Genomic DNA, 27,143 nt, shown 5'->3' with positions numbered 1-27,143 from the left:
CAAAGTGCCAATTACTTGTGTTCATGGAGATACAAAAAAATACTCCACATCAAATATTGACCTGCAGTTGGATGAAAAATGTTTTACCATGCCAGTAGTTGTTGTTCCAGAACTACAAGTACCAGTGATCCTTGGAAGAACCACACCCGGATTCAAAGATTTGCTAGTGGGGAAAAGCCAGCTGTCTGCTGTGACTACCAGAGCTAAAGCAAAGGCACACAAGAGAGGTGAGACTTTGGAGGACATTTTCCCATTCCATGAGGACATCATGGAGCCGCCATCATCAAAGCCTCTGAGAGTTCCAGGACAGCAGGATGTCTCTAGGAGAAGAGTTTCCCTGGATGGCAAGTATAAAAATGCTGACTTGTGGGACACTGATATTACATTTGAACAAAAACAGGACATTGACTTGTATGCATTGTATGAACACGGTTTAACTAACAGTAAAATGGTTGCAGAAAGTGGTAAGCAGCTTGTTACACCCTATTATCTGGTGGAAAACAATATTTTATATAGAGTGTGTAGTCACCCAAAAACAGGAGAACAAGTGCAACAGTTAGTTGTGCCAAAAAAGTTTAGACCAGAAATTTTGAAATTAGCGCATGATATTCCTTTTGCTGGACATTTGGGTTATAAAAGAACTTTGGCCAGAGTACTCTATCGGTTCTATTGGCCTGGAGTTTATGATGAGATCACTACTTACTGTCGTAGTTGCCCAATATGTCAGTACACTGCTTCAGCTCCTCCCAAAGCAGAGCTTATACCCTTACCAATAATTGATGAACCATTTAATACTGTGGGTATGGATATTATCGGTCCACTAGAAAGAAGTTCCAAAGGTAACCGTTTCATTCTTACAATTGTTGATTACTGTACCAAGTATCCTGAAGCCATACCTATGCGCACAGTTACTGCTAAAAGAGTTGCAGAGGAAATTTTGAAGGTGTTTAGCAGGGTTGGATTACCTAAGCAAATCCTTACTGATCAGGGGAGTAACTTTACATCTTCCTTTCTGTTAGAAGTTTATAAGCTTCTTGGTATACAGCCTCTCAGGACTACCCCTTATCATCCACAAACTGATGGGTTGACTGAACGGTATAACCAAACCTTGAAAAACATGCTTAGGAAATTTGCACATAACGATCCAAAACTGTGGGACAAATGGTTGCCCTTTCTATTATTTGCCTATCGTGAGGTTCCACAAGAGTCTACAGGGTTTAGCCCTTTTGAATTGTTATATGGGAGACGACCCAGGGGACTCTTGGATGTTATTAAAGAGGTATGGGAAGGTAAAGATGGTCATCAGAAGAATGTGGTGGAACATGTATTGGAAATGAGAGAAAGATTAATGAAATTGATTAAGGTAGCTCATGATAATGTCCACAAGGCAAAAGTTTACCAAAAGAAATGGTATGATCAACATGCCAAAAATAAATCGATTAAAGTTGGGGATAAGGTTCTTCTCTTACTTCCCAGCAGTGAGAATAAGTTGTTGGCCAGATGGCAAGGGCCATATAAAGTGGTTAGACAAACAGGTCCTGTTGACTTTGAAATTGAAACCCCAGATAAAAAACAAAAAAATAAGGTTTACCATGTAAATTTATTAAAACGTTGGATTGAACCAGAGGTTGGTCCTAAAGATAACACTACGTGTACTATTGTCGCAGAGTCTTCACAGGATATGTCTGAAGAAATTTATGATTTGTTGAAAAATTGTGCTCACTGGTCAGAGGTAACATTGAATCCAAAGTTATCTAAAGAGCAATATTGTGACCTGAGGAAGATTATTGGGTCTAGTTCACATATTTTTGGAAGTAAGCCTGGCCGTGTGTCTTTAGTTTCTCATACAATAAATACTGGAGATCATCCACCTATCAGACAGAGACCTTATCGTATACCTGAAAAATTAAAGGGTAAGGCTGAAAATGAGGTTCAAGAAATGCTTAAATTGGGAGTTATTGAACCCTCTAAAAGTCCTAGGTCATCACCTGTAGTGATGGTTGGGAAAAAAGATGGGACAATAAGATTTTGCATAGATTTTCGTAAAATTAATGCTATATCTAGTTTTGACAATTACCCAATGCCGCGTATTGATGAGCTCATAGATAGATTGGGGTGTGCAGAATATATTTCTACCCTAGATTTAAGTAAGGGGTACTGGCAAATTCCACTTGATGAGAAATCAAAAGAAAAAACTGCCTTTGTGATGCCTAATGGTTTGTATCAGTTCAGAAACATGCCATTTGGTCTTCATGGTGCTCCAGCCACGTTTCAAAGAGCCATGGACTTACTCTTGAAGGATCATACAGAGTACAGTGCTGCTTATTTAGATGATGTGGTAATCTTTAGCAAATCATGGGAAGAGCACTTGTATCACTTGGAAAAGGTGATAACTGAAATTGGGAAAGCAGGATTTACAATTAATCCACGTAAATGTGCTTTGGGATTCCAAGAAACAAAGTACCTTGGGTTTATTGTGGGTAGTGGTAAAGTAAGGCCAGAGATATCCAAAGTACAAGCCATTCAATCTGCGACTATTCCAGCCACAAAGAAAGAGGTCAGATCCTTTTTAGGTCTTGTTGGCTATTATAGACGTTTTATTCCAAACTTTGCTACTATCGTTGCTCCCTTAACCGACCTAACTAAAAAGAACAGTAGAGAGGACGTGATATGGACAAGAGAATGTGATTTAGCTTTTGAACAAATAAAAGAAATTTTGTGTAAAGAACCAGTCTTACAAAGCCCAAACTTTGACAAACCATTTATTGTACAGACGGATGCATCTGAGGTGGGACTTGGGGCAGTCCTGAGTCAAGAGATTAATGGTGAGGAACACCCTATTCTTTATTTAAGTAGGAAACTTTTTCCCCGTGAACAAAAGTATTCTACAATCGAGAAGGAAGGGCTGGCGATAAAGTGGGCATTGGAGGCATTACGCTATTATTTATTAGGAAGAGAGTTTACTTTAGTGACGGATCATCATCCCCTCACTTGGATTCATACCATGAAGGACAAAAATGCCAGAATAACTAGGTGGTATTTAGCATTACAGCCATTTAAATTTGAGATACAACATCGGTCAGGGTCCAAGCACCAAAATGCCGATCATTTGTCCAGGTATGGTGCTGAAGTGAAAGCTGTCTGAAGAAGGACAAGCTTCTTCTTAAGGGGGGAGGAATGTGAAGAGGTAAACTATTTTGTGTTATGTTTCCATGTGATTTCTTCTTTGTAACCTTAGTGGTGGTACATAAGACCCCAGATCTGGTAATATCTCTGTGTGAATGTTCTATTACTGCTTCTTATTTCTTTCTTTCCTCATTAGGCTGGCCACCTAATGCTCTATTTTCCTACTATTTCTTGTCTTACCATCTGGGAACCATATACTAACACTAAGGAACTGTTCACATTAACATGGATTTATAAAGTGTTTTTTGTATATTTACCTGCAGTAGTGGAGTTGCACTGGGTGTGTCCGCCCTGATCTTATAAGAGGCAAGTCTGCAGCAACTCCAGGGTTTTATAGGGAAAACTGCAGAGTATTATGGGAAATGTCTAAGGTATAAACTGATTCCAATTCCCAGAAAGCTGGGTGTGTTGGTGAAGTTCACATGATGAATTGTTTGTGAGACTACAGCAGCCTGAGGTACAAGGTGTTTGTTGTATACATTATGGAAATTTTCTGAAGAATTATTTTTTTTGTTAAAACTGGACTTCCTGAAATAAACTCCTTGGATTCTTTTCATCAATCAAGGTCCGATTGTTTTTTTGAAAAAATCCCATGCTTCACAATTGACAAAACTGACATTTATTCTCTTGACTATTGTTACGTCTAAGGTGAAGCCTCTTGACACTGACTGTGGTCCTTGTCCGTAGACCAATGTGAAGCCGCAGGTGGTTTTCTTTAGAGCTTCATGTTGTTTCTGGTTACAATGAAGGCTCACACTACACAGCTGAATATACCCTGCACCTGCTATTTTACAAGAACATATGTTAGAATAAGCTACATAAAAAGTAAAGTCAACTACAACTCCATGCGGGCGAGCCTTTATCTTACATTTTACTGAATTAAGAAATGTGACAAATGGATTCCATATGGCGCTGTTTTGTAGACATGGCAGTGGCGCGATCTGTTTACTACAAGCTTAAAAAAATGCTTTAAAGGCGATATTACTCCTGTGTTTTCCACATATGGATATAATTCTGCAAAATGTAAAAATATAACATAAAATCCTTGCCTTTTTGTATAAATTACTGGTCCCTTCAAAGGCCGGCTCTCCTCTATGATGTGCTCGGAAGCAACATATAAACATCAAAAATGCTTGTTCTCCACTAACAGGTGCTGGACGTGCAAACATAGCATAGAACATGTGCCGCTGACACACAGGACAAGTGGTATACAATACACATACTACTCCCACATAGGACACGTGCCACGTGTTTACAACACTATAGGATATAGTGTATAGTGAACAGGCTTGTGTGTAATGCAAGCAAAATGAGTGTGGGGGAGGGTCACTTCAAACCTAGAAAAAGTAGAAACTTGCTCCTTGTGTTATGACAGAGGAGAATCTCTTGGTGGGGATTGCGGTACAGTTGGGATTGTGATCCTTATGTGCAACTGCAATCTTAGTGTCATATGAAAGATGAGAATCTCCTCTTTCATACAACACCAGGAGCAAGATTCTACATTTTACAATGTAACTGCCTGTTGTGCGGAAGGTAGATCAGTAGCAGCAATGGTGCAGACCCAACCAGTCAGAGATGGGGACACAATATCTCGTGTAAACAGGTTTATTTGGTTAAAAAAACCAGCAAAATAAATAAACCGTCACTTCAGGCACAAGATAAGCAAAATAAAATACAGCCTTCACTTCAGACAAAACCTCAAACGAAAACCCTTCTCGTCCGAGCACTAACTAAACAGTATAATGTTAACTATACATGTGGCTTACTAGCAACCACGTGAACAAACAAAATAGCACAGTACAGTCTCACTAGACTCTCAGTATTTCGGGACAGACCCAGGCGCCTCCTCTTGCTCCGAGGATCTGCCCTGAAGTGCAGGCTCTGCAGCCTTTTATGGGCCAGTGACGTGCCCAGGACCCACACCTAGGGCTCAACACCCACACTGGACCACACATATGTCAGAAATCTGAGGGAGATATACCAGAACTCCAGCACTTTGCTTGTCACCTGTATACGGTAGACACTGAGAAGCAAAGGGAAGAAATGAAGAAATGCAGGATTTCAAATAAGGAAACAAAAATGTGTTCTAAAGTATATTACAAAATGTATTAATGATACAAATACTGCCAGACGATTAAAAGTTGTCCGAACGTTTAGTTACGTTTTAAGAACTTGGTCACTGCTGTGACTAATGGTCATCTTTGTACAGATATTGTATGTAACTAATATTGCATTGGCCGAGATTTGCTTTCAAACCAGGCGAAACAAGCAAATTGCTTGGATGTGCTCTAGTGTCACCTTGATATATTCAGCTACTTAAAACCTCAGTGGTTTTATTCTTGGATGCAGCAGCTCTGTAGGTTTATGGCATGGTTTGTAAGTAAGAGTGCACATGACATCTCCTAAAATCATGGGCTCTATTGATGACATCACAGTTTTAGGCTACATGAACATGTGCGTTGCAAGGTCCAGTAGAAACCAATATGATATCCGCATACTGCACATGCTCTACACTGACCCATACATTTCATGCAGTGACCCCGGACTGCAAAATGGACAGGAATAGGACTGTCCGTTTACACAAACCTATGAGAGTACATGGGCGTATGCCTAGGGCCATATACAATAATGGGTCACAATGACAAAGCACAGGTTGTGTGCATGGAGGCTATACTGAATGACACAATATATGTAATAATTTTTGTAATAATTATGTATGGAAAAAGTAGTAGGAGCATCATAGTCAAAGGAGCTGACGTGGGTTGTATGTGCAGTTTTGGAGATAATAAAGGATCCCTATGTGCATATTTATATGGAAGAACATTGTGACTGATAGACTTGTGACTGATAATGTAAATTTCGTTAACAGCACATTTACAAGGAGTCCTAAACTGTATGTATCTCTGAGGACTCAATAAACTTCTAAGTAATGTTCATGAATTATGCAGCTGAGATGGAAAGAGTCATTCTACTTTACTAAATGCTTTGATGAACGTCACTTGCCTCGGGCCGAACTGACACTCAAACAAAATGTTTGTCTTCAAGAAATCCATGCTGCATAATGCATAACAGGATTACCGGCCATGTACCAATGAAGACCTTATGTCCCCGCATCCTTTCACCTTGAGGTTAGGGCCAATGACTCATGTTTATACTTCTTTTACCATTTTACTTACTAACACAACCATCATTTTAGAACATGAGAAGACCACAATTTACAATACTAGTGCAGCAACCCAGTTGGACGAAGACCAGGAGGTTGAGAGTAGCAGTTGCAGTTCATGTCAGTGACCTCTACCAGACCTCCAGCACTCCACTAGGGCAGAAGGAACAGACATGGTGTATGATGGTGGTTGTGGTATTCCCCATGGCACATCCTAGTGGGGAACCTTCCTAAGCCAGATGGTGGTTAACATGTCCTTGACGGTGAGTGCAGGATTAGGAATCAAAAGACTGCTGTAGAGAACAGCAACACACGATTACACTTGTGAAGAACAGACAACAACAGTCAAACTTAATCCATATAATGGAGGCAAGATGGAAATGTGTTCACTTTGGCTGGGGCTGAGGTTTGAGGATAGTACTCCTTGGTGCAGGAAATTCTTCCCTTGTCCACATAATATCTGCAATGCCCTGACTGTGGGGTCCTGATCCAAATATGGTGCCCCGTCTGACCTGTTTAACACGTATTATGAAAAATAAAGTGGGACACTGAGCGCCAATATAATGTAGCAAATGGTAAATATCTGGGGAGTTAGACGGGTAATAATTAGTCTCTTACCTTCTGCGGTTGTGAAATTGTCACAACATCACAGTAGCACGTAAGTAGTAATTCACGGTATATGGCAGCAGCCTTTCCCCTTTCGCTGTGGATAGCATGGAATACCAAGAAGAAAATTCCTTAAGGTGGACCAATCAGGAACGGAGGAGTTGGGGTGATTGGTTGTGCGCACCCATCCCTGACTCCTCCGTTTCTGATTGGTCTGCCTTAAGGAATTTCTTCTTGACCTGTTTAACAGGCAGGGTAATAGCGATGAGTTCCACCCAACAGTTACCCTCACAGTCTCTCTATGCATCTCTTAAGGTGGGCAGGGATTTCTCCCATCTCATGACTGCAGAACAACACTGGAACTGACACTGACACTTCTCTATAACATAGTTAATTTTCCTAACTGGAGAAGAAAGCACAACTTATCACTTCCTTCCTACGTCTCACCATTACTGAGGAAGGAGAAGACTTCCTGTCTCCTCCTCCCTCCCTCAAGGGATTTAGCATTAAGTGTGATATGGGTAAACTAGACGATTGTAGATGCAATATCTACCTCAGTCTTGGTAGAATGTAATGTTGGTGGTGTGAGCAGACAACCAACATTATCCGATAGTCCCTTCTGGGTCTGCTATTAAAAATGTAAGTGGAAAATATAAGACCCCGGGAGCAAACATCACATTGCACTTACCATCTATGTTATAAGCTGATTTTAATCATTGCCTTTGACAAGCTATGTATGTACATGACAATTTGCAATGCATTTAGGATCCCTGCTTAAGATTCATGTTTCTACCAGGTCTCCATTTATCTAATTTCCTATCAGAAGCAAAGACATTAGGTGGGAAGTGGCCATCATCATCGTGCACTGGAGAATTACATCTAATATAATCACATATCTACACATTAGCCACTAATAGAGCTGTCAATAAATGTGTGATATAACAGATGTCTGTCGGCAAAGGCGTCTTCACACATTCACACACTGGTATTTCGTGTTTAGTGCAGTTTAGCAGAAAGGTATCCAAAGCTGCTTTTGTCATTATGTTAGTACTTTAGAAATACAAGTAGTTTCAGTTCTAAAAATACACAGACCCTTACAGGATTAAAGGTTACACTATGGGCCACCTATGTAGGTACGTGTATAAAAATGTGCACTGACGGCATTTCCATTTGCCCTAAAATGGTGTTTTATTATAAAGACTGATACAATAACAATAGGATATATTGCATTGCAAATATTATCATCCATTAATTACCTACTTTTTCTTTATTGTTCTTACTGGCTCTTTAGCATTGCAATATTAGGCTAAATATATTGCAATAATAGGCTAAAGTATGCTTATTATGTCTATTATATTGCAATATTAGGCTAAAGTATGCTTAAGTAAGCAGCTGATATGTGTGGGGTCCAGGAGTCGGACCACCACCTATCACATACTGATGACCTTACCTGTGGATAGATCATAAGTATATTAAAAAAAAAATCAATTTTGGGCTAGAACTGGTTTTATTAATGTAGAAGAGAAGACCCATTCACCATTGGCATCTGCATTGATAACCAGAGTATTACCAAATGTATAATGGGGATACAGAGGACAGGTGACATGAGAGTATAAAAAGACTACAACGCTGCTCATCTTAAACTGGAATTTCATGATTTTCTGCCTCCCGTCTTGTAACCTGACAGCTGCAGGGTGTGTTCTTCTGAGTCGGCAAGTCTGCACTTAGCAGTGACTCCACGTGAGCCCACAAATCTTGTGTTTAGTGTCAGTGTAGAGCAAAGTAATAATTATCGGCCCGGAGGTTGTCGCTAGATTTGTTCTGTTTTTATCTTACTCAAAGATGGATATGGGGGTGATCTAGTTTTAATCCAGACATACAATAGTTGTGCCTTGTATACTGTTCCTGTAGGGGGCACACAAGGTCCCTGCGGCTCTCTGCTATGGAGTTGTGGATTGTTGTGTAGTGACTCTGCCTGACATTGTATTAAGGTGATAATCTCCCCTAGAAACATTGTTTAGGAGACAGAATTTCTCCATGATATAGCATCTGATGCAACATGACACAATTTTTGTTTTCTGTCGGGTACTGTATGAATTTGTAACGATACAATAGGATCTCTTAGATATCTGTGGGTTCTGTATTATGGCTCTATACAATATACAGTAGATGTTGTATAGAGCTGTAATACAGACGTGCCTAATGATCGCTCAGCTGTCAGATCTGTGTCTATGCTAGATATACAGCTCATCTGACTGTGTCAGGGATGACAATATAGACAATAGCACAAACAATGTAGTACAGGACGTGTTGTCAGATCTGGCTAATCCGTTTTGCATTCAGTAAGAAGTGTATTGGTAAGATATGTCTGTTCTGTCTGGGTTTGCAGTGAAAAATCTGGACTGTATTATAAATCCAGAAAAGTGGATGGGATATAAAGAAATCTCTTTCACATGCTGCAAAGATCTGCAGTGAAACTGACCTACAGCGTGGATTGTATAGGATCCTATATCCAGGGTGATGGGGTTCTCTTAGGGCTCATGTACGTTTCAGTTTTGGATCCAACTCAAGTGGCGTTTTTTTTATTCCTGTTTTGCATCCGTTTCTGTGTCTGTTTTCACCAATTATATTGCATCCGTGTTGTTGCCCCCAAATCCAGGGCAGTAACTAGGTGGTGCAGAGTTAGTCATCTCTATTGGACTCTGGAACCTAAGGGGGCCCCAGAAGTCCCTCTGCCATACAATTATACCACTAGTCTAAATAGCACATAGTATTTAGGGGTCTCATTACAGATTTTGCACTAGGGCTTCAAGTTATACCTCTGCCTAAATCTGTCTCTTGGTACTGGATCCATGAAAAATAGACCACACTTATGACATCCATGTGTCATTACTTTTTTACTAATCCTAAGAGTGGGCTCTCACTATTTCTTATGTCAAGCTTAAAAACAGCTCCATTTTTTGAAGTGTTTTTTGAGACATCCCATTGATTTCAGTGCAATTTGGAGTACTTTTGATGTCTCAGGGTAGGGCATAATGATGCTTCAATTTTTTTTAGCCATCTGACTCCCATTGAAATTACAGATGGATTCCACCTCAAAATCAGCGCTAAATTGTGTTCTGATTGTATATGTTCAATGGGAGGCAGATAGTGGAGCAGGATGCTGAAAGAATAAGCATATTGCTCCATCTTACTGTGGATTGTGTGGCTGATTCAGCTGCGGAGTCTGTAGTGTGAGCCTATCCACTGACTAGGCCTATTCCTTGAAGCCTAGTCAGCGGGTGAAAGCCTGATCGGTGGAAATGGAAGAGGAATTTGAGGGGGAAATTCTTCCGTTTCCGCTGTGTGATCTTACCCTTACTGCACTTAAAGAGCAAAGAGTTGGTCAAGTTCTTTTTAGATTTGGTTACAAGCATGCTTTACCATGAAGAGTAATGAAATTATTATGTATTTGGCAGGACAATGTCAAGGCGGCAACAATCTTTTCGCTCTGCTAGCATTTCAAGAAGCAAATCAGAAGGAACACTGATTGATTTTGATGGGCAAAGTACACCAACAAAGACTCCAGGTAACATCAATATCTAGGTTTCACCTTGTTATTCTGCATCATACACCATGAAGCTCATGTGGGGTTGCCAATCCACCATATTTTATTTGACAAACCTTTAACCCATTAACAACACTTATTCTCAGTCCACAGAATAAAGCCTATTTCACAGTTTGTGTGTTCTTTATGGTCCGCACATGCTTGTAATGATCTGTAATGGGTTTGTGCAAACCTCCAAAGACTTGATCAGTTTTGGTTCATTTTGAAGACTAATCATTCCCATTAAAGTCTTGGAGACCACGAAAATCACAGATAGCAAACCAATGCCATCCAATGCTGTGAGATTTGCATGCATTCCACTCATTAAAATTTAGGACAGATTTGTTAAAAGTAATGGACATTACCATGCAAAGAACATATCCATACAAAGCAATAGGACATGTGCTGTCTATGAAGAACATGGACAGCACAAATCTATGAAAAGCAGAAGTGTTTCAAAGTCTGGGTTCTCATCTGCATCATAGTCTTCATTTGGAGTGACCATCAAAAATCATTGGATGAAAAGTGGTGCAAGTCCAACTTTTTCGGCTGGTGGTTTCAGCTTAAAAGAGCAGATTCCTGATGGATCCCATTATAATCAATGGGGTCTGCTTGACAACATTGGTGTCCACTATTTTATTGATCCATTTGTCCATTGTTCTGGTCCTCCAATGGATCAGAACAACCGACACCCAGGTGCAGATGTGAAACTAGCATAAGCCCTTATCCTGTTTCTGATCACCAGGAGTCCAGATGCTGTTACCCCGACCGATTATAAGATGGGTGTATCCCAAGTTCCATTTGTGAATGAAGCCGTAATGTCAGTAAGAAAACCCCATTATTGTAACTAAAAGCCCATCACTGACATGTGCACATCACATTATATCAAGTCTAGAGTGCCTTTGAAACATTCTTGTAGAGAAATTATTAACTTTAGAAACTTTACAGTATTTGCTCTCTAACATTAGAACAATCTGCCATCAATGATTTACTTAGGGTAAGAGGGTTTTGTCAGCTTTTTCCCAGCCAGACTCCATCGAGCCTGAAACTAATATTGGTATATACAGTAGATACAAATAATGGAAACCTGCCTTTGTCTATACATCACTTTATTAATCGCTAATACATTATGTTCTCTTATCTGGCACCACTTTTTGTATTTAGACAAGGCTGACTGATAATTATATAGAAACTGCAAGGATCGCTGCGCTCACAATCTAATAATGTCACATTTAGCCAATTTTTGAAGAACTTGGGTAGTAAATGGATAATAAGTATATCAATGTGCAGAGAAAATGAAACTACTTACACAATGTTACTATGATTGATTATACAATGGTCCCATTATACCTTGAAAGTGCATTTAAAGGGGAATTACAACCTCATGAATATTTTTTTATTAAAGGGATTCTCTCATTAGAATCCCGTTTTAAGTTAAACCCACGGCACAATAGCCTTAAGAAACATTATTCCTCTCCTACCTTTAGATGTCTTTTCTGCACAGCCATTCCTTAGATATCCTGGTTTTCATCCATATACTGATTAGTTTTCTCGCAGCACTGGAGGTGGTCCCCTGCACTCAAACAGCACTGGGGGCATCCCCAGTGCTGCGAGAAAACTATCCAGCGCTGTCTTCTTCTTGTTCGCCTCCTCCGCCTCTTCTTCCTTGTTTCATCACGTCTTCTTCAAAAAGCGCTGACTGTGCATTTCCATCGCCATTTTCCTGTGGCCAAACGAGAGGCAAAATCAGAGCCAAGTTCATCCATTTGAAGATATCCTAAAATTCATTCTGGGGGCTCAGTGTAAATCTACATGTAAATATTGCCTGGCACCCATTTGCAGGTAGCCCACTACCTACTCCTTGCCATATCCTCTTTCTGTCCTTCGGGTCCCATCAGTAGCTGGTTGACTAGAATTTGCCAGTGTTAAGTTCACACTCCCAGGTCTTGCAAACAGCAAAATGTTTAATGTTTTAGTTAATCCAAGTCTTGTTAATAAAGTCTAATTACTATAAGTACTAAAGTTGTCCGGACTGCCAAGTTTTCAGAAGGCTTTTAAGTCTTAATTTACTAATTACAACTTTCTTGATCAATAATCTGACGTTCTTAGCAGCAGTGACTACACAATAAGCATTTCCTTATACGTCTACAAAACAAATTTCAGTTTTTCTTCTATGGCATTTGGACCTGATAATGTAACTGAAAACTTGAAGCAGCAATAGATCAAGTGTCTATAGACTTTGTAATATATCTTATTAAAGAAAAATGCTCCTTTCACCATTTATCAGGATGCTTTTCTTCCCTCAGTCTATTACTAGTACAGCATACAGAGAGAGCAGATGGGCTGTCAGCCTCGCAAACAGATCATGTAACTTCTAACATAGATGTCTATGGAGAGGAAGGTGGGAGAAAGAAGCTGCTGGCAGGAGGGAGAGAGAGACATTAGTAGGGAGAAAATTATTCTGTAATAAATATTAAAGGAGTTGTCCATTTTTTTAAAATTTTTTATTATTATTTAGTACTGCAGCTAGTGGGGCCATAAACATAAACTAGTACTCGCCTCTCCCTGGGCTACTGTTTCCAGCGCTGACAGCTCCATTCATCTGTATATACTGTAGGTGCCAGGTGACTACTGCAGCTAATCATAGGCAGTCACATGCCATTTATGAAGAGGTCACCTTTGATGCCTATGACTGGCTGCATCCGCACGGGTGGAAAGTCACTTGTGACGTCAGCTAGGGACCTGCATACAGATGAATGGAGCTTCTGGCACTGGAAACAGCAGAAGAGGTGAGTAATGGTTTGCTATATTTATGGCCCCACTAGCAGCACTATTAAATGATACAAAATAAACAGACAAGCCCTTCAATGCAGAAAAACTATTCCATCTTTATCAAAGTTTGTTATATTCACTTGTATTATTAACTCATGAAACAGTGTTACAATCGAGGGCGCGCTTTAAAAGGGGTTTACTGGTTTTATGTCAGTAAAACTTCATTGTATAATGACAAATCCTCCAACTTTCCCATGTACTATGTAATTTCATTCCTGAACATTTTCATAATCTCTGATACTAGCAAAGAGAATAGAGGATAAAAAACCCACAAACCTAAGTCTTCTCAGAGGTGAGACAGTTGTATCCAGCGTAGAACTGTCTTGACTTCTGGTTGATACATTATAACTATGCTAGTTCATTGCCAAAAACCATCAGGCTAGATGAGACTTATGCTACTCGTGTATTTAGGTCACAGATAATTGCCGAGACTGGTTACAATTGTAGCAAACTCTCAGCTTTTAAAACTGTTCGGTCTGTTCCGTTCACTGACAGCTGACAGAACTTATCCAGTTTGTGCTCCTCTTATTATGACAGACTTCAGTTAGGACCAGTTTCTGGCTTGGAGGCAGCCTTTTGCTACAGAAACCTTCCCCCTAAGTTGTTCCCAAATGAACATAGAAAGGATTAGGAAGTAATGAACCTCCCTGTCATATTTCTGCAAGGTTACCCGATTGAGTAGTTATTTTTTTTGAAAGCTCAAATTTTTCAGTCTCAATTTCAAGAGATGTTTCTATGGCCAACATTTATTACTGGGACCCCACCTTTGTCCAAAGAATGGTTCCCTAGTCCCCACTGTGCTATGGGGTCTGGCTTTATTATAGTCTGGCAGCCCCCATAACTCAGGTAACCACTTGGGAAAACAGAATAGCCTTTAAACCTGTGACATCTGCCATAGACTCTAAAGGGAATAAGTATTAGATAGCTGTCGACTAATTGCTCGTTTGACTAACAGATGTCTTGTCCAACTCCCTCACACACATGCATGTGCAGATTGGCCAAGAAGTTGTATGTTCTGAATGTAGAGAGGAGAGAAAGACATAGTCAGACGCATTAGGCAGTGGCCTAGCTTTCTCAGAAAAAAAAGATTGATCAGTAGAAATCCAAAAATTTGACATCTGCTGTTGAGAGAGCCACATATAGATTAGATGGCTGCTATTGAAGAAATCAGTGGGTTACGCTAGATTTACATTAGATCCAGGCTCTCTGTCTTTTGGGTCTGTTGGGGAACCCATGTGATGGAGATCCAGACAGCGGTTACACACAGAGATTGGAGGACCCCATTGACTCAATGCATGACTTATTCCTCTGTTGATGTTCATGGTGTCTGCGATGGAGTCTCTGACAGGGACTCTGATGCAGATGTGAACCCAGTCTTAGGCAGACATACATCTAATCTATAAGGACCACTTTATGCACCAGATTTCCATGACCAATTTAACACAATCAAAAAAATAAAAATAAATATAAATTCACAGTCTTTGAAGAAATATGGTATAAATAATTTCACACCTGGCTTGCAGTGGAATGATGGTGGTCAGTGACCAGTGATTCTATTTATCATTATTTCTTTTTCTTTTTTTTTCACAGAAAACTTAGGAAATAAATTGGATCTTCTCATTGACTGGCCAGATGTCTTCCAAGACCATTCCCAAAATTTTCCAAAGCGGACAAATCCATTTTGGAATGGACTCTCTGAATCCAACCCTTTTCTGGATGATGTGGTTCAAGCCAACACCTCAACTAATGACAGGGTGTCTATTTTAAAAGAGGACCCTTTCTTGCTCTTTAGGGATTCCGAAACTAGAATTTCAGGATCTAGTTCAGGAGATGATCTTGATATAGATCATGTCTTAGAAAAAACATCAACGATAAAATCTGGAAGGTCTAAGAGTGTTTCATACCTGGATGATATAGGCAGCACACAAGCTAATGTTCCAGAGATCGATGGGCAGATTTTGGCTCCAGATTTAGAGTGGCTTCAGAATGACAGAGAGGCGTACAAAATGGCTTGGCTGAGCCATAGACAATTAACACGATCATGTCTTGACTTGGATGTCATGAGCCATAGTCCCGGTTGGGGGCAGACGCAAGCATCAGACACTCATGTATTTTGCAGAATAGATCATCAAGGAGGCTCAGTACAACTTCCAAACTCCGATATAACTGTCCATGTTCCTGAAGGTCATGTTAGACCAGGGGAATTGCAAGACATCTCTTTAAAAGCTTTTCTTGATCCACCAGCCATGCTTAACAACAACCTGTCAACTACTGTTAGCCCTCTTCTAGAAATAACATTAAGCAACATCAATACGGTAGAAGATCTTTTACTGGAAATGAAAATTTCAGCTGAGGTAAAGAACGATCCGTACAGCCAAGTCATGACGGATATTGCAACCTATTACAGCTACAACAAAGAAGGTCCATTCGAAAAAATCCCCAATGGTTACATTTACAATAATATGTTACAAATCAAGTTGCCAATCCTTAGTCGTATCACTTACATTGTGAGCACAGCACAAGCCAAGGCTGTTCAGAACCAGTCCAGCAATGTATATGACTACATCCACAAATCCTTCACGGTGGCGGTGTATGGACCCAAGCATATACATCCCGCATTCACCACAGTTCTGGCCGTTATGGGACATAACTACACTCCAGATAAGCTCACCGTGGATGACATAAAAAGACGTGGAAAAAATTTGCCTCCACTTGTGTTTCAGCTTTGGGGGAAGCATCAGTTTGTGTTTTACCAAATGCAAGACTTATTGATTCATTTTGCGACAAATGACTCTTGTTATTCAGTGAAAACAGCGGATCATAGCAATGAAATCAAACTCCAGCAGCTAAAGGCTGGTAAGATTATCCGGGCACAGTTTCCTTTCTCATTGAAAGGTGGCAAAGAAGTCAGCTCATCTGTTTTTACCGTTCAGATAAAAGACAGTCAAGGTTCATCCTTAATATCGGAATTTCCGGTCACTACCCCTAACCCTGCGCCCAAAATACACTGTACTCCAAAAACCCAAACTCGCCTACAGAAACGCAAACAAGTCTTATCTACACCAGTCATGCCCATTAGGAACACTGTGAAATATCCTAAGTTCCAGGATAAATCTCTGAAGATGGTGAACTTTGCTGTGACGTTAAAAACGGTCCTAAGGCAGCAGAAGATCGACTACTTCTTGGAATATTTTAAAGGTGACACAATTGCGCTTCTTGGTGAAGATAAAATTAAGGCCATTGGACAGACCAAGATTAAAGAATGGTATGTAGGTGTCTTAAGAGGGAAGGTTGGCCTTGTACACTGCAAAAATGTAAAGATTATTTCCAAAGATCAAGTCATTGACTTTTCAGATGTCCACTTTACAACCAAGATGCTTTTGGAGCAGATCGCATTGCCATTTAAGAAATTGACCTATATATACTCATCTGTGCTATCAAATGTCTCCGACAAAGTTCAAGACTGGCGAGCTTTAGCCGATGCCCTTGGTTACTCACATTTGTCTCTAGATGATCTTAGTCACACACTTCCCGAGAAAGAGTCTGAGAGAGTGTCGTGTATTGTGAAAAGACTGAAAGAAGATTGTCATGCCGACTCCAAAAAGAGGAAATTTCATTATGAGCTTATTATGGTAGGTATTCCACTTCTATGTGATGAAGCTGATATACATTAGCTGTTCTATATATTTGTTTTTTGGCAAATATGTCTGACTAAAAATATATATTGCCAGCCTGAGGGTCTATGGGTCTATCAAATAAGATTATTTTGGGGGATATGCCTTCTAGCAGCCCTAAGAAATAGACTATAGTACTCTTCATAATTGGATGTCTCCTATTGGACCATTATAGTGTTAGAGCTTGGGTCTACTGGAGGATCCTCTTGTACTTTGGTGGGCCTGATAGACACTGATTGTAAGTGAACGGTGAATTATGTAATGGACTTTGGACTGGAGTCATGCTGGCCATAGATATTAGAAAATGTGTCATTATAGTTAATGGAAAATGTTATGTTTGGCCCAAACCCCTTACTCCTAATGTCAGGCACTGGCAATGAAATCATGCTCCATTATACTGAATTATTAGCTGCAATTGACTTTTTGTATCATAAATCTCACAATGCATATAAGTATTAGGCACAAAATTATTAGTCAGAATTGTTCATTTTTGATCATTATTATCTAGTGCTCATGGCCAGCTCCATATTTTATGAAATAGCGGATAGTTGCATAGGCAGATGTTATAAGCAGCAAATCCCCCACGCAGACATACAATAGGTATGCCACAATATGACCATCTTTTCAAAACAACATATTTTCACAATATTCTGTCACAAGACGTCTATCCTATAGGTGTTTATATTTGCCCACCTAGTGGCTGTGTTGTGAATTGCTATCAGTTGATGTTGTATTGAATTTTCACATGAAAGCGTTGACTAACCCAGAGTCAACTATAAAAGAAAAAAATGGAAATATCTGTAATACAGACAGAACATTACAACCAAGTAAGTGAATATATGTATAAGTTACATAGGTTGCATTTTAGTAACTTTTTTTCTGTTTGTGAACCTTCTGTAGGGTCTATTGAAGATAGACTGTCAAGGCTTAGTAGCTCGTCTTACACAAGACACCGTTATCCTGACTGCTGCTGTACAGCTCGGTGTACGCTGGAGAGAGCTTGCCGAAAAGCTAGCCAGACTTACAAAGCAACAGATCGAAGCCTATGAGATTCCTCATCAGGGAAAGAGTGGAGAAGTCAGCCTGCAGGTATCTTCCAAATCCAGATTAGACTGCAATGGGACAATTTTCTCATTAATTTAGTGTAACTAATAAATGTGTTACCCTCTTCTGTAAGTTATCATATATACTCGAGTATAAGCCGACCCGAGTATAAGCCGCCCCCCCCCCTAATTTTACCACAAAAAAAACTGGGAGAACTTGACTCGAGTATAAGCCTAGGGGGGTAAATGCAACAGCTACTGGAAAATTTCAAAAATTAAAATAGTTTTTGGGTGCAGTAGTTGCTGGGGAAGGGGAGGGGGTATTTTGGTTGTCTATCTGCCCCTTCCCTGAGCTTGAGGACTGTTTTTTTTTGTTTTTTTTTTTCCCCCCACTTGGAATTCAGTCTGGCTGAATATAGGGTATCTGCGGAGCTCCTATTAACCCCTTCCTGACGGAACAGGAGCACTGCAGATCCCCTATATTCAGTAGACCGGGCACTGTCAGACACAGGGATACCTAATGTGTATGTGTTTCAGAGTCATTTTCTACTTTTATATGTATTCTAGGGAAAGGAGGGATTTAGAACTTTTATTTATTTTATTTTTTTATTATATTTTTTTAAAACTTCTTTTTTTCCCCCACTATTTTATGGGAGATTCTATACATTACTATTGCGGCTGATCATAGACCCCCCCCCCTTTCCAAAAATTTTTTTTTTTTTTTTGCTTGACTCGAGTATAAGCCGAAGGGGGCTTTTTCAGCACAAAAACTGTGCTTAAAAATTCGGCTTATACTCGAGTATATACAGTACCTGAAATACTAGGGTTCCCTAATGTTTGGGTAAAATTATCCTGTATGTGGTAGACGAATATTGTTCCTGTGATCAGATAAGTCCCAGATAATAGCCCCCAGCACAATAGATTCATATTTACATTCTCTGGTGACTTACTATTCTACCAGGCATTTGGTGGATGTTTGATGGGTAAACATTTTAATTATTAGGTTTTCCAGGAGTTTATAGAGCACCTGAAACCAGGTCAAAAAAGCTCAATGACAGAGCTCATATACATCATCTGATAATGACTGTCACCCTGAGCATTTTGGTGTTTTGTTTATCCAAACCTGTTCTGCTATTCCAAAGATATAAGCCCGTATTAAGCAAATTAGGGTCTACTAATTATTAAACAATGCGGTTTCTCGGTGGGCCGGGGCTACTGGGAAGTGTCCACCTGCATCAATGCTAAACTGGCTTATATCTTTGGAATGGCTAAATGGATTTGATTTAACAAAACACCAAAATGTTCACATGGAGTTTTCAGACCTGATGTCAGATCATCTTTAAAAAAAAAAGCTCATAAAAGTATGACATTAAAAGAAAACAATTCCTAGTATTTGCCTATTCAATCTCGTGCCACTCCAGCACTAACATTCTGGTTGTCTCCACTGGTCTTTATTTTGGTTAAAGATGACCTTTCACCGTCTCCTCCAATTCTGTACATCCTTAGGTGGTGTTACGGTAAGTCCAGTGCGGTTTACATTTTTTTCTCTAGCTCCGGCCGATCCCGCACAATTGGTACTGCTTGTTACAGCACCCATTTATGCAAATTAGGCTATCTACTGTCAGGTGGGCGGTCATGGTCTGGAGCAGATATTCTGGGACATCCTATCTGTCAGTCTAATTAGCATATTGATTGCTGAAACTAACAACTGATAACTAGAGAAAAAATTCCAACTGTGATGGAGCGGCACCTATTGAAGAACGCAAAGAGTTGGATTTGGTGGAGGTGGTGAAAGGTTCTCTGTAGAAATGCCATCCCATCCATGCCCATGACTGCTGCTGTCAATCTCTAGGGTTACTAGTGATGTTAGCATGTACTGCATGAGGATCAGATCAGTGGTCATGTGACTGTACATGTGGTGGTCACACCGAGGTATTGGGAAAATTAACAGGTACTGTATGTGAATGTGGTTGAGTATTTTTTGTTATTCTATCTATGATAGGAGCATTTTAAGCTCCCAGAAAACCTCTTTAACCCCTTCCCGCCGATGGCATTTTTTGATTTTCGTTTTTGACTCCCCTCCTTCTAAACCCCATAACTTTTTTTATTTCTCCGCTCCCAGAGTCATATGAGGTCTTAATATTTGCGGGGCAAATTTTTCTTCATGATGCCACCATTAATTATTCTGTATAATGTACTGGAAAGCTGGAAAAAAATTCAGAATGGGGTGGATTTGAAGAAAAAATGCATTTCTGCAACATTCTTACGGGCTACGGTTTTACGGCGTTCACTGTGCAGCCAAAATGACATGTCCCCTGTATTCTGTGTTTCGGTACGATTCCGGGGATATCAAATTTACATGGTTTTATTTACATTTTGACCCCTTAAAAAAAATCCAAAATTGGGGACCGATTGGAGCCATTAGCGCCAGTTGTCTACTGCTTAAAGCAGTAGACACCCAGCGGCTATGGCGGCCGCCCGGCTCCTGGGCGGTCGCCATAGTTACACACCCGGCATGCACCGTATTATTACAGCGGATGTCGGGAAGGGTTTAATGTTTACTGGGTACATTATTATTTTTGGTAGTCCACTGGTCACTGGATCTAGCAATATGATAAATGCCCTAGGTGGAGGCCAAGCTATAGTAGATTAAAACCAATGGAGGACGCTTAACAGGCAACATAGTCCTACTCCAGAACATAGATCATCTTCGTAAGACACTTGTCCCTGACCTTTAGCGGTAGCTTTGTAATGAGACTTCTCTATTCTTAATTAACCCTTAAACGCTCTCTCTCTTGCAGATGATGTGGAAACCTGCCTTTGACTTCCTCTATACATGGGCCGCTCACTACGGAGACAGTTACAGGGACGTACTGCAGGACTTACACTGTGCATTGGACAGAATGAAATATCCGGTGACCAGGCAATGGAGGGAGCTCACTGGGACTCTTATCTTTGTCAATTGCCTGGAAATCTTTCGAGCCACTTCGTTTTCCAAACCTGAAGATTAATTGTAAAACTATTACATTCTTATGAATCTACGTCTACAGTGAAAACAAGCAAAGACTTTCTTCTGGTTCCGAATTGTAGGCTTAGATATTGTGGAGATCAGATCCTGATGCTGTTTCTAAAGACCTCGGTACGCTACAGAGGAATTGGTGCTGCTTTTATAATATCAGTATCATTAGGTACATTCCTGCCGATAGGTACCATAGCAACCCAAACAGTGTTCTAAAATTACTGGATGACTGGTACGTCAAGATGTATCGCCAGGGTATGTAGAGTGCGCAGACATATAGCAGCAAAGCATTTACATTGAGTTTCCCGACAAGCATTTTTGTACAGTGATGACATTTACTATCTTTTATATCATTTCTGTATATTGTTATATCTGTGAAAATTATTAGAAACGATCCATCTCTAAAATATCCAGCTCTTTCCAATGCTGTGACAATACTTTTTAAATTATACTGTTTATATTGCATATTTATTCAGGAATTTATCATGTGTAAATTATTGTATTAATATTCTTATGCGACCATCTATATTAAACTGTGGCGTGTTATTTCTGTGTTTTATACAATCCTATGACTTATCATAAATGAGTTTTTACAAAAATAAGGCTTTATACACACACGTGTCATATAAACATAGCATACCTATACGGTACACTTGATTTACTGTATATTGCAAGTATGGGACCCAAGTGGAGTTGCTGGCATCGTCTCCACAAAGGCCCACACCCGTTATGGACTAGCCTTTTGGGTTAGTACACCATAAGTGATGTGGTTTTAGACTATGCTCTATTTTTTTGTCTATATTTAATTTTTAAATCTATACAGCTTTGTGCAAAAGTTTTAGGCGAGTGAGAAAAACATGCTGCAAATTAAAAATGCTGTCAAAAATACATTGTTTACTTTTGTCAAGTAACAAACTGAAGCAAATGAACAAAAGAGACATCTATATTGCATTGATATTTGGTGTGACCACCCTTTGGAGGAGGAGTCCTGGAAGTGATGATACGGCCCCCACAGAGCCCTGATCTCATCATCATCCAGTCTGTCTGGGATTACATGAGGAGACAGAAGGATGGGAGCAAGCCTACATCCACAGAACATCTGTGCTTACTTCTATAAGGGGGTGTTCACACTACCGTCTGTGTCTGACAGGTAGTGTCCGCTCCTAGTGTCCGTTCAAAATCTCCCACGGACATTAGGAGCGGACACTAGCTGTGTCCATGACACTTGTCATTCACTTAAATGGCGATCGGGTGCGTTCTTTTGCACTCCGTGCCTGTCCTTCACTGTTCGCATGTAAAGATGTTCGACTTTTCAAGCGGACAGAAAAAACCTACATGTCGGGTTTTTCTGTCCGCTTGAAAAGTCGGACATCTTTACAAGCGGACAGTGAAGGAAGGGCCCGGAGTGCAAAAGAACGCACCCGATCGCCATTTAAGTGAATGACAAGTGTCACGGACACAGCTAGTGTCCGCTCCTAATGTCCGTGGGAGATTTTGAACGGACACTAGGAGCCGGCACTACCTGTCGGACACAGACGGTAGTGTGAACGCTCCCTAAGTTGTTTGGCACAACCTCCTTGCCAAGTTCCTTCAAAACCATCTACAAGTTTGTTCTGTCCCCACATGAAGGCGACTGAAGGTGTAACTAATAGTGGCCGTGTGACTTTCCTACCTTCGTATCCAAGCAGTGGAGCAGACCGGACTGACAGGAGCTCAGGATAGATGGATTCAAACATAGACACGATGATATAATGAACCAATGTGGGTTTATTTGACCCAAGAACAGCGACAAGTGATAACACGATACTGTAATAGCCTTGGTAGTAGTGGTATTAAATGCAGTCCTGTTGGTGTCTTTCCTGAGGCTAACTGTTGGTCAAAAAATGATGCCTTCATAAGCCCAAGTATAAGCAAGTCCTGTCACACAGCTATGAAAAACTAAAATGATTGCAGGGAGTGACATGGACCAGGGCTTTGCCTAAAACCATGCCCAAAGAGAAAAAAACTTTATTAACAAGAACAAGGGTGTGCAGCATGCAAATTCTGGCCAGAAGATGGCAGCAACAATAATGCATTGAAATAACATGAAAGGGAAATAGTAATACAGGACATTTAACTAATAAATATGAGGAGAAAAATTGATACGGTTTTGAAAGCAAACAAAATATTAATGTGATTTAGATTTCCGTTTGGTCAGTTCATATTGCTAATTGAAAAAATTGTTTTCGTATACTGCAGCATTTACCAAAACATGCCTAAAACTTTTGCACCACACTGTATAAATAACATAAAACATTGCTTCGTAGTAGTATGTGACTGTGTATAGAAATTCAGTGTTATATTTAGGGCAACAAAGTAACTCAGGAGCAAGTATTTCCAACTACTGAGTGCTGTGCTTTGTGTTCTGTAGTTTGACCATCTATGTCTCACTGGTTTATATCTCCTAGTAGGATTGTGTTGTAGTTGCTGCCTGTACCATTAGACACTGCCTGGTTAATAATGAATGTACTGTATGTAGTACATCAATGACCGATATGTGTACACTGCTCATGATCAATAGATTAAAGGACTGATTTTTTTTTTTTTACTATTATGTAAAGTTCAGTTTATTAAATTGCGACCTTTGTTTCCAATGACCAAGGCTTTTCATGAGTTCAGTTTAATGCCTATGGCACATCCGCATGAACTTTCTAAGTCTATGCCTATTTCAGAATTTATTTGGATACCTGAGTTTTCAACAAACATTGAAATATCTTCAGGGTCTTGCTGGGCAGTCTGTTCTCTGGTTGTATAAGCCTTCATATGTGGTCCTTTATCTGTTTTTGCTGCTGCTAATAGCCCCATTAGGGCTACAGTATAGGGAGTGTACAGTAACTAGCAGTCTTCTTATGTTCTCCATCCATTATTACTATTACTGGTTTCTTTAGATGTAATTCTGCGAGAGGTGACTATAAAACAGCAAAAAAAAAAAAAATAGCTGAGGAAGTCCTAAAATGAGAATAATATAGGAGATCCAAGGGCACTGGACTGTAACTACAGGTTATGCACCTAAAAGATCCCTGACACAGAAAGACAGAAGTCTGAGCACATGAAGGAAAGCTGCTTGCTGTCCATGACTAACATCCCATCAACGATACTACAAGCAGTGAGTCAGAAGTAGATAAATTCTCCATATACCTATTGTGAGGTGTGAAAAGTTGCATTGATGTATTGTCTTTGAAGTTGTATTTGCAACAGGTTCTCTCTGTAACAAACTCTACTTCTTAAAGGGAACCTGTTACATACAAAAATGCTGTCTGCTCTGTCGGAAGCATGTTATAGAGCAGGAGGAACTGAGCAGATTGATGTATAGATATGATTTATAGAATAACTTCATTCTTTGAACTCTCTGTTCTTTCTGTATTGAGAAGTCTAGGAGGTGGCCCCTGTGTCTGTGATTGACAGCCTCCTCTCTACAACTGTGCATACAGAGAGAGCTGACAATCACTGATAGAACCGTTTCCTTGACTCATCCTCAGCATAGAAATGGGTAAATAAGTATTTCTTGTATATAATAACTTTTATGCCTTAAACAGATCAATGCTATGTGACTAATGTCGGATTATAGAGATCTGATCATACCTTTGCCATTATACTGTTGACTATATGTAAAAAACATTCAGTTTTCTTGAGGAGTAACATGTTACATCAGTCCTATTGTGAGTTATAGATAACTATTTATGTAAAGTTATTTCAAGTCGTTTTATAGGTTCTTGTTTAGAGACCATAAAAGTTTTTTCATCCTAATAAACCTAATAAATCCATGAAGAACAGCTTGCTTAATATACAGTATAAATGCAGAAGATGGGTGTCAGAGACGCACCCAGTTGTTGTTGTGCATTTGCAAATCCCTTGGGGTGAGGCCGTCCTGTGATAGCATGTCCCTGACAACCTGATCTGTTCTTTGATCTGTTTTAATGGGAATGCTCAGGGATCTAAAAATACCAGCATTACAACTGTTTATACTGAAAATTATTGCTGCTATTACAGTGTATTGTGAGCTGTTGTTACATATGTAAAGCATAATCTGCAAATGTCGGCTTTGATCGTAATGAGCAAATGAGGGGAAATTGGAAAATAAATATATTAAATTCTGTCATTATATACAGGCCTGAAAACTAGACACTGGAAATTGTTGTTATAATCAATGTGAACAAAGCCTATGTATATCAAAAGAAACGTGAAGGTTCACATACAAAGTAAACTATGACCTTTAAGGCTGTAGGTATTTAAAGGGGGTGTCCAAAAAATCAGCACTCATTACCTACTGTACTCATTGTATTCCTTTGGGTATAGTAGGTGGTAGTTGATTTTTGGACATCCCCTTTAAATATATACAGGCTTAAATGTTATAGTGTAATGTATTACGTCTGTATTGGATTGGAGTCTCCGATTCTAAGATCAGATTCAGATCGCTGGGTGTCCCATATAAAGTCTGTGGGTCAGCCTAAGATATCCAAGTGCAATTAAATAAGGGACACAGTCCTTGTGATGGGTGGAGGTCCCGGCAGATGGGATATGATCAGCTATTATCAACTATCCTGTGAATAGGTAACAAGTGTAGATATTGGGTTCAGCTCTTTACAATTGATATACAGTAGGATATATGACATACAGGTCAGTGTACTGCATTACATTAAGCAATGTTTCCATGTGTTTCCTTACTTCTACATATTGTGCCTCTGGGACAAATTTGCGGTTTGCAAGGGATTGTCTAGTTTCAGACAAATATTGAGCGACAAATGTTTTTGTTTGTATAATGAAAAATTATGTAATTTTCCGACACAATGTATCAATTACTTATGGATTTCTAGATCTCTGCTAGTTCTACATTGTGCTTACTTCTACACAGCCCGTCACAGCACAGAAATAAAAAATCTCTCTGGTAACATCACATGACAAAGGACCATGCATCAGATGACCATGGACTGTATATCGCATGAGCATAGACTGTACATTACATGACCATGGACCGTGCATCGCATGACCATGGACCGTGCATCGCATGTCCATGGACCGTGCATCGCATGTCCATGGACCGTGCATCGCATGTCCATGGACCGTGCATCGCATGACCATGGACCGTGCATCGCATGACCATGGACCGTGCATCGCATGACCATGGACCGTGCATCGCATGACCATGGACCGTGCATCGCATGTCCATGGACCGTGCATCGCATGACCATGGACCGTGCATCGCATGACCATGGACCGTGCATTGCATGACCATGGACCGTGCATCGCATGTCCATGGACCGTGCATCGCATGTCCATGGACCGTGCATCGCATGTCCATGGACCGTGCATCGCATGACCATGGACCGTGCATCGCATGACCATGGACCGTGCATCGCATGACCATGGACCGTGCATCGCATGACCATGGACCGTGCATCGCATGACCATGGACCGTATATCGCATGACCATGGACTGATTTATTTTTTTTTTAATCCCCTAGGAGTAAGCAGAATGACGGACAGCAAGCAGAGATCTAGAAAACCAAGAGGAATTGATATAAAAGTTATATTGATAAATTACGTAATTTTTCATTATACCAACAATAACATTTGTCGCTCAATATTTGTCTGAAATTTAAACAAACCTCAGCTCCTTCTGTCAAGGTACGAGGGATGTGAGAACATGAACTAGTAGCTGTATGGTCTCTCATACATGTATTCTTTGTATCCCCAGTGTGTGGACTGAACATTGGCTATTCTCTTTGTAGTTACATCAATTTATAACCGATATGAAAGCCGGACTGGAGATAATGTAATGCCACAAGAGCTCCATGTTCAGAGTTCTCAAATTCTCTTCTACATCACATTCCCCTGGTATAAGGTGTGGTCCATATCTGTCTACGTCACAATATTATATTTAGAAGCAAATATGTTTAATGTATCACACTCGGTAGCAGATATGGCTCAGCTTGTATACTTGGTTACAGATAAGGCTCCCATTGCTGGCCTGGCAATAGACCTCATCTAGATTTGT

The 27,143-nt window shown here is 40.0% G+C and overlaps 1 protein-coding gene across 1 annotated transcript in view; it reads left to right on the top strand.

Moving 5' to 3' along the window:
• Nucleotides 1-21,101, top strand: part of MACC1 (MET transcriptional regulator MACC1) — a 32,854-nt gene extending 11,753 nt beyond the window's left edge. The window contains exons 2-5 of the mRNA XM_075271418.1: nucleotides 10,414-10,523; nucleotides 14,964-17,005; nucleotides 17,948-18,136; nucleotides 20,892-21,101. Of these exons, the coding sequence (XP_075127519.1) occupies nucleotides 10,418-10,523; nucleotides 14,964-17,005; nucleotides 17,948-18,136; nucleotides 20,892-21,101 (2,547 nt within the window). The 5' untranslated portion in view covers nucleotides 10,414-10,417. The remainder of the gene's footprint in view (nucleotides 1-10,413; nucleotides 10,524-14,963; nucleotides 17,006-17,947; nucleotides 18,137-20,891) is intronic.
• Nucleotides 21,102-27,143: the final 6,042 nt, after the last annotated feature.

This window comes from Leptodactylus fuscus, chromosome 4 (genome assembly GCF_031893055.1).
Source record: "Leptodactylus fuscus isolate aLepFus1 chromosome 4, aLepFus1.hap2, whole genome shotgun sequence".
NCBI lineage: Eukaryota > Metazoa > Chordata > Amphibia > Anura > Leptodactylidae > Leptodactylus > Leptodactylus fuscus.
Note: the sequence above shows the minus strand (reverse complement) of the source record. Positions and strands in the feature narration are given on the sequence as shown.